A 9315-nucleotide genomic window follows, 5' to 3' on the forward strand; every position below is an offset into this window, starting at 1 on the left:
ATCCCGTTTCATTTTTCTTTCTACCCCCTTAAGTCTAGAAAGTGCGTTACCATAGGATTCAGTCATATTGCAATTAAGGTCTTTCCATGGAAGCCCAACGTGCCACCTTCCTTCTAACAATGTAGCAGTTTGTTCCAGTCGCTCCTGTGCGCGCAGGTCCTCGGAGTTCTGGCGCGGATTACATGAGACGCCCATGGATTCAATGGCAAAAGAGCGGCGTACTTCTTCGTGTATTTCCCGTAGTGCACGCTCATTTTCGACTTGCAGGTCCTCGGTTATGAACAAGGTCGAATCTAGCCGCTGGCCCTTATCGCGCGGTGCTGTGACGCGACCGTGAACACACCAGCCTAAAACAGTCTGAGTTATGTAAGATCCTTCGGACTTGCCCTTTATTATTTGCAGTGGCATCATAAGATGATAGTGATCCTGCCCTATTAACAGCTGAGGCTTCTCGTAGCGAGTGTTACATAACTGATTTTTAATTTCAACCTTAAGGTCATAATGCATAAGGTTCACTTTAGATGCATTTTGCGAAGGTAAGTCTAAGTCTGTAACACTGCGAGCACGTAGCGTAAACATCTGTCCATCTTTGTTTGACACATCAAAGTCCACTACCTCACTTTCGCACTTAAGTTCGGAGTTACTCCATGCCCCACTAACGCACATTTTTTGTTTGGTACCATGCAATCCGGCTCGGGCGGCGAGGTCGGCGCTTATCAGTGATACCGTTGAGCAATTGTCCAATAATGCAGTGACACTAATTATACCGTTAGGTCCGTGTATGTAAATAGGTACAGCTTGTAACAAAACTTTGCAGCTTGTCGAGTTAATGTTTGTAACAGTCTCAGATCGCGTTTCACTTACGTCGGTGTCTATTATTTCCGTAATGTTCACACTAGATTGAGGATTTGAATTATTAGCGCGCGTAACGTAATGTAACAACCGGTGATGAGATTGTCCGCAGTTTTCCTTATCGCAACAGGGCGCAGGACAGGTTTCTTTGTTATGGCGCGACACTAAACATTTGTAGCACAATCCATGACGTTTCACATAAGCCCACCTGTCTTTGCGAAGCGATTTTTTAAACATTTTACAGTCTGTTAAGTCGTGTTTACACGTACGACAAAATTTACATATATCGTCACTTAGTTCATTCTGCACTAGTACGGTTTGAGAGCGGTAAAAGTCACTTTGTTTACGTTTAGTATCACCGTAAGTGTTCGCGAGGATAACAGCTGTTTTTGATGTTTTGAGAGCTTCGTCATTTAAAAATTCTGACAAAATAGCGAGCCGTGGTTTCTTGCCCTCGTTGATAAGCGGGTAACTGTAGTCGACCCATTTGGATATTAACACAGTTGGCAATTTTGACAGAATTACAGATATGATTTTCATCCCCCTTAAGTACTCATCATGACCAATAGCTGTTACTGCTGCAACGTAATTCTTCACCTTCACGGAGAATGACACTATATCCTTATGATACTCTTGAGACATCACTGGCAGTTTGTTGATGCTTTGCACAATTTTTGATATAATAATATCGGGATTCCCAAACTGTAGCTCTAGGGTAGACATCACTAGATCTGGTGCGGTGGCTCCAATTAACAGAGAGGTTACTGCTTCCTTAGCTGGTCCCTGAAGGCATTTTCGTAGTCTCCACAGGTTTTCTTTGTCGTTGAAATTGCACACTTCAGTTGATTCGTCATACGCCTGCTTGAATTGGAGCCACTCCATTGGATCACCGGAAAACGAGGGTAAATCTCGCGGCGTGCAGAGGCGGCTCAACATTCGAGCGTTAGGTCCGTTAGTAGAGGAGACTGCGGCTATGTCTTTGAGTGCAGTTGCCAGTAGGTGAACTGTATCTTCGGTGCCGTCGCGCGCTGGTGCAGCCAGCGGCGCGGGCGGCGGGCACAGCTTGTCCAATGTATTTTCCGTTGGTGGCACAGGCTGCTCTTTCAGTTCTAGATGACTGCGTTCTAACCATTTCTCCACTTCTTTACTAGTGTGAATTTCACTAGCTTCCGATTGTGAACTGTATTCTTCGTTTTCTTCATCCAATTGTGCTAGGTCCGCCGCTAGCTTTTTGTCGATTAATTCCATTTGTATACGCGCTTTCGCTTCTGCCGCTTCTAATTCTAGCAACTTCTTTCTAGCCACGACTGAAGAACGCGCAGAACCTGATGCTTTCGACTTTCGAGTAGACTTTATAGATTTCGATTTAGGAAAGTCGTCCATTTTGCACTTTTCACTTGCACTACCCACATCTACATTAATTGTTTTATCGAGTAGCTCCTTTTTCTTATCTATCGATTTTAATTTTGCAGATTCGTCGCTTTGAGTCGTTTGGCAGACTGGTTCTTGTTTCGGCGTAGGTATTTCCTTGTTGGCCTTAAGCTCCTTTTGCTTTGCTTCTTGTTTCTTAGCACTGCTTCGTGTGCTCATTTTTTTCGGAGTATGAAACATTCAGGGTTCAGAATTCGGTTCGAAGACCAGCTTGTAAGGGACGTGGTGAAATAATATGCAGTTTTAAAGCAAAATAACGTAAGGGTGTTTGGACAGCGAGAAGCGTGTACCATACCGCGCACTCGTATAGATCGACTGACCGCTGGGAGCCAATGACAGACAAACCTCCGTTTGTCCCCCCTCCCCTGCACGCTCCCTTCGGTGTCCCAAAACCGGCACATACTACTCAGACTTCCAAGCACCCTCTTTTTAATAAAATAAAGAAAAAAAATACAAAACCAAATTCGCGTCGCTTACACTAACCTAACAAAGTTGCATCCGTTTTTATTATCTTTGAACTATTACCGAATCAATCAATTTAACTCGAATATGTAAATAAAATATACATATCAAATAATAAAGACAAAGAAAAGTAACAACCTAACCTAGCACAGGTTAGTGGTTATAAACAGCACAGGGGCCTTCCCAGGTAGCAAAGTGACGTCAGCGACGTCATAATGATGTAATAATGACGTCATAAAGACGTCGCTGACGTCATTATGACATATAAATGCTGTTAGGGTTTTGATAACCGCTCTCACTGACACCTCGGCCCTGTAGGAAATAATGTCCATGTATTTAATGGCATCGATTAATGTTTTAATTCGTGTTCGCAATAATTTAATAATCTCCCTCTAGAGGCCGTCCATTAATTTCTCGGCCGCCACACTAAATTTATCTCCGGTGTTTTTATGAAATGGCTCGAGTATTTATGTTCCGTATTAAGTAAGCAGTGATTGTTTAATGTGATGACATTCATTGTGAGTTGAGATTAAGAATTTTTGTTAATGGGATTTACTTAAATTGTGAATAAGTTCATTTTATATTGATGGTTATTTTTGGTGTTTGAATATTTATTTTAATTATTGGTGACATCTTTTTGCTAAAAATTATGATTATAGGTGGCAACTATTAGAGCAGTGTTGGAAATAGGAGATTAGGTTCATTTTATGTCATCTGTAGTATTAATTGCAGTGCAAATAATTTCATCATCATCATCATCAAGTCAGCCGATAGACGTCCACTGCTGGACATAGGCCTCCCCCAAGGCTCGCCACTCCGACCGATCCTGTGCCGCTCGCAACCACCGAATTCCCGCGACCTTCACCAGGTCGTCGCTCCATCTCGTTGGAGGCCTACCGGCAGTTCGTCTTCCGGTACGCGAACGCCACTCCAGAACCTTTCGGCCCCACCGGCCATCAGTTCTGCGAGCAATGTGCCCCGCCCACTGCAAATAATTTATTAAGTTAAAACTTTTACATAGTTTGAAGCACATTATAGTATATATGTTACGGGTAATGTTAAAAGATTAATTAAACTCAAGTTTACCCTTGTATAACCAGTATTACCCGAGCCTATTGGCTAAAGTCCGGTGTTTACACGTACACAACCACATCTAGGTTTACCCAACACTGGCTGGGTAATGTTAGGTGTTGCATCATCACTTTTGACATTACCCTCCCAGTGTTGGGTATACCTAGATGTATATGGATAAATGCCGAATATAAAATTAAATTTGATTAAACTTTCGGGCTTTACCCAAAGGGCTTAGGTAATACTAGGTATACCCAGGTAAACTAAACATTGCCCGTAACATTTGAGTAAACTTAAATTTACCTGGGTATACCTTTATCCCAATCCTTTTAGGTATATCTAGGTCTACCCAACACTGGGAAGGTAATGTCAGAAGTAATGATGCAACACCTAACATTACCCAGCCAGTGTTTTGTAGACCTAGATTTGTACGGGTAAACGCCAAATACAGATTAATGTTGTTTAAATTTTCGGACTTTACCCAAAAGGCCTCGGGTAATACTAGTTATACCAGAGTAAACTTAAGTTTTATTAACCTTCTAACTTTACCCCTAACATATATATACTCATTGGAGTATGGGATGAATAGGAGATGATATTTGTCAAATAAAGATTATTTAGTGATCACTTATCTCGGCATGCGTATTCTCACACCGTCTAAATGAGCCCTAATGTATTATTAAAACATTTATATGTCAACTCATAATTTGTGTCTTAAAAATGGCAATATTTTATACTGTGTGGATGATAAAATATTGCCTATATATTGCCGCTTGCTTTTGACAACAAAATTAGTATTAGATAACACATGTCAGTTATTAATAATTTACCGTCATGAAGTAGCATTTTATTGTAGCATTGATAATCATTTACTCAAAATGTCAAGAGAATAAATAAAAGTTTTACGTGACAGCTCATTTTATTTCAACAATAGGAAGCCAAATAATAGTATTGTTTTCAATGAAAAAAACCGGCCAAGTGCGAGTCGGACTCGCGCACCGAGGGTTCCGTACTTTTTAGTATTTGTTGTTATAGCGGCAACAGAAATACATCATCTGTGGAAATTTCAACTGTCTAGCTATCACGGTTCATGAGATACAGCCTGGTGACAGACAGACGGACAGACGGACAGACGGACAGACGGACAGACGGACAGACGGACAGACGGACAGACGGACAGACGGACAGACGGACAGACGGACAGACGGACAGACGGACAGACGGACAGACGGACAGACGGACAGACGGACAGACGGACAGACGGACAGACGGACAGACGGACAGACGGACAGACGGACAGACGGACAGACGGACAGACGGACAGACGGACAGCGGAGTCTTAGTAATAGGGTCCCGTTTTTACCCTTTGGGTACGGAACCCTAATAAAAGAGTATATTTATGATTATTCGTTCATATATTATTAAGGTCATTGCAGTGCTTACAGTGTGAACGACGATATGTTTTTTTTATTAAGAAGTTGTGAAAGTACAACATGACACTTTAAAACGTAAAATATCAACTTTATAAAGCACTTAAATGTGTTAATTGTTAAAAGCCATTAACGCATGTCATTTTCGTGGTAGAGATAACATTTTTAATTAGGGGCTTAAGTAATCGTTAAAAATACGGTATAACTTCTTAAAATATTTTATCAGATTTTGCTCTATATAAAGTTTTAACGGTGAGAGCCTTGCAGTTTAATTTAAAGGTGTTAAAAATTTTCGTATTTGAATGGTATTATTTTTTTTTTTTTTTTTTTTCCGGTTCCGGTTGTCATAAGAGTAACAGTGCGTTAAAAGTGCTCCCGAGTTTTTTATTTAAAAAACAGTGAAAACCAGATAATTCTAATCTAAATTAGCAAAAATCACGAAAACAGAAGTTAAAACAATTTGATTTGCTACAAAAGTTCACTAAACACGGAGTATATTGCAACATATTTCCGGCAATACCACAGTTTTAAGGTTAGAAATTCATTATAAGTATATCAATTGACACTTGGCACCTCTCATTGACACAATCGCAGAAATACCAACATAACGGACGAAGCATCAACGTTCCGATTCACGCATACTCGAACGTTTAGTTATTGCATTATGGATTCTACTGGTATGTCAGAGGAAATGCAGCAACTATTTCAGATGATGAAAATGGAATTAGAAAAACAAACAGCAACGATTACACAGAACGTAACTGACACCTTAATGCAGAACATAGACGTTAAAATACAACCATTATTAGAAGAAAATAAACACCTAAAATCTGAAGTGCAAACATTGAACAGAAAAGTAAAATACTTAGAAGAGATGAATAAGAAAAATAACATAATACTGCACGGTGTCAAGGAAATGGAGAATAACCATGCAGAACTATTCGACATAATAATGGAAATCTTACAAAAAACGAGTGTCAATATAGAAAAATTTGAAATAAATAAATACTACCGATTGGGAAGAAAACAAGATGAAAGTAAAATCAGACCCATACTTATCTCCTTTACGTCATTTCAAAAGAAGGCAGAAATAATGAAAAATAAAACAAAAATGCCACATAAAACTTTTCTTACCGAAGACTTCTCAAAAGAAACGCTTGAACTGCGTAAAAACTTACAGCAACAACTAAAGCAAGAAAGGGAGAAAGGAAACGAAGCATTCATTAAGAACAATAAACTTATTGTAAGAGGAAAACCAGAAGCTGAAAAGAGAAAAAGAGAAATTTCTATGTCACCCGAAAACATACAAACACAACCGCACTCTACAGAAGGGAAAAATATACTTGCCCCGGCCAAACTGCACAAAATAGATGCATTTGCATACATGAGAGCCAGATCTTCCTCGCTATCAGAGAAACAAACACAATCAAACAAGGCATAGGAACTATCTGACACCGGAAACGTGAAGAAAATAAACATTATAAAAACAAAACTTTTAAAAAACAAACAGATCCCCAATACGGTTGGTCACCGCGGGGAGATAGACCATACCCCCCAAGAGGTTATAGTAAATAGATCTAAGAACCCAAATAAACACTACCCTGAACATAGAAAACAAAAACAAAGAACAAGACTAAATATAGCAACACTGAATACAAGGTCATTAAAAACCCATGAATCCCTACTTCACCTAGAAAATGCATTAGAGACGGTGAACTGGGACATTTTAGGCTTAAGCGAAGTGCGGAAAGCTGATGAGAAAACTGAAGAACATGATAAATATATATTTTACTACAAAAATTCAACAGCAGGACTGCACGGAGTAGGATTTATGGTTAAAAAATATCTCAAAAATGAAATAATAGAGTTTCGAGGCATATCGGATAGGATAGCAATTTTAAATATCAAATTGCCTGGCCATAAACAACCATCGTCAATAGTTCAAGTATATGCCCCGACTGAAATCGCCAATAAAGAAATAAAAAACGATTTCTATAACAAACTCAACGAAATCATGCCAACTTTGTATAAAACCATAATTGTACTAGGTGACTTCAATGGCCAAATAGGAAAGAGGGGACCAAACGAAGACAAAGTACTTGGACTACATACAACAGGCAAAAGAAACGACAATGGACAAAGATTGATAAACTTTGCTTTGGAAAATAACCTACACATAATGAACAGCTACTACAATAGGAATCCTAATAGGAAATGGACATGGCTGTCACCGAATGGCAAGGTAAGAAACGAAATAGATTACATTACCACAAACAAACCAAGAATGTTCACAAACATCAATATTGTAAACCAATTTAACTACAACACAGACCACAGACTACTTAGAGGACAATTGTATACAACAGAACCAAGAACATCAAGGAAAAACATTTACAGTACAAAACCAGTGGCTTTGCCAATCCCAGAAAACATGTTAGAGTCTTTACACACTAATTTAAAAAAAATTGATAATCTCAAAGAAGTTCAAGTAAAATATGATGCCCTAGAAAAGGAATTAAAGGAAGTCGAAAGTAAAATTAGAACAACAAAAAAGGTAAAAGACAAATTAGGACCAGACGCAAGGAAGCTGATCATGCAAAGGAAAAGTATGTTCAAAGACAGAAAAAACAACAAAAGAGAAATAATAAAACTGAGTAAAGAAATAAACCTGCAAATACGTAAACACAGAGAGAAAACAAGAACTGAAACACTAAATTACCATATAGAAAAATCAGGCGGAGTTAAGAAAGCATGGACGGAACTAAGAGATAATTTAACCTGGATCGATAACATGAAACACTATAAAAACAAGAAAAATAAAACAAATAGAATTGAAATACTACAAGCAGCGACAGAATATTACCGCGAATTATACAACAACGAAGTAACAACAGAGGAACCCACCAAGCTAGTGAAATGCGACAATGAAGAGGTCCCATGTATACTGAGTGATGAAGTCAATAAAGCTATCAAATCACAGAAGAAAGGAAAAACACCCGGAGGAGACGGCATATCTAACGAACTGCTCTTAGGATCATCCAAAGTAACGATAAACACTATCACAGACATATTCAATGAAATTTTGCGCACAGAACATATACCCCAACAGTGGACTATATCAACTATAATAATACTACACAAAAAAGGTAAAAAAGATGATATAGCCAACTACAGACCCATTAGCCTGATGTCCAATGTGTACAAAGTATTTTCTAAGGTACTGCTAGAACGTTTAACAAAAACTCTGGATGAAAACCAGCCTAAAGAACAAGCAGGTTTCCGCAGTGAGTTCTCAACAATAGATCACATCCATTCGATAAAACAAATAATCCAGAAATGTAAAGAATACAATATTACCTTTTACCTTGCGTTCGTGGATTATAACAAAGCATTTGACTCCTTAAAACACGCAACAATATGGGAAGCTTTAGAAACACAAGGAGTGGAGGAAAAGTATGTGCGACTGATTACCAACATATATAAGAACATGAAAGCAAAAATACGAACTGAAAGAGATGGAGAATATTTCCCGATAAAAAGAGGAGTAAGGCAAGGCGATCCTTTGTCACCAAAACTTTTCTCAGCTGTTCTAGAACAAGTGTTTAGACGTCTCCAGTGGGAAAATTACGGTTTAAATATCAATGGAGAGCGACTAAACCACTTGAGGTTTGCAGACGATCTAATAATAATTTCTGAAGATCCAAAAAGCTTACAAAAGATGTTAAAACAACTGGTGTATGAAAGTGATAAAGTAGGGCTATCAATGAACACTGAGAAAACTAAAATAATGTCAAACTCGGAAAACATCCCTATAATTGTTAACAGCCAAAATATAGATTATGTGAACGAATACACATACCTTGGACAGATCATATCGCCAATAGACCTTACAATGAAAGAAATAAACAACCGAATCACTTTGGCATGGAAAAGGTACTGGTCTCTCAAGGAGGTAGTAAAAAACCCTCTCATACCAATGAAAGCGAAGAGCAAAATATTTAATTCATGTATACTACCTGTAATGACATATGGATGCCAAACATGGAGCTTAACTAATCATAGCATACGT

General features: G+C 38.6%; 1 protein-coding gene across 1 annotated transcript; it reads right to left on the reverse strand.

Annotated features, from left to right (window-relative positions):
• Nucleotides 1–293: 293 nt before the first annotated feature.
• Nucleotides 294–2442, reverse strand: LOC134743418 (uncharacterized). Its single transcript, XM_063676808.1, has 2 exons — nt 1168–2442; nt 294–347 (listed from the first exon to the last, which is right to left on the reverse strand). The coding sequence occupies exons 1-2, from the start codon at nt 2440–2442 to the stop codon at nt 294–296; spliced, it is 1329 nt and encodes a 442-aa protein (XP_063532878.1).
• Nucleotides 2443–9315: the final 6873 nt, after the last annotated feature.

Source organism: Cydia strobilella, chromosome 8, assembly GCF_947568885.1.
Source record: "Cydia strobilella chromosome 8, ilCydStro3.1, whole genome shotgun sequence".
In the NCBI taxonomy this organism is placed as follows: domain Eukaryota; kingdom Metazoa; phylum Arthropoda; class Insecta; order Lepidoptera; family Tortricidae; genus Cydia; species Cydia strobilella.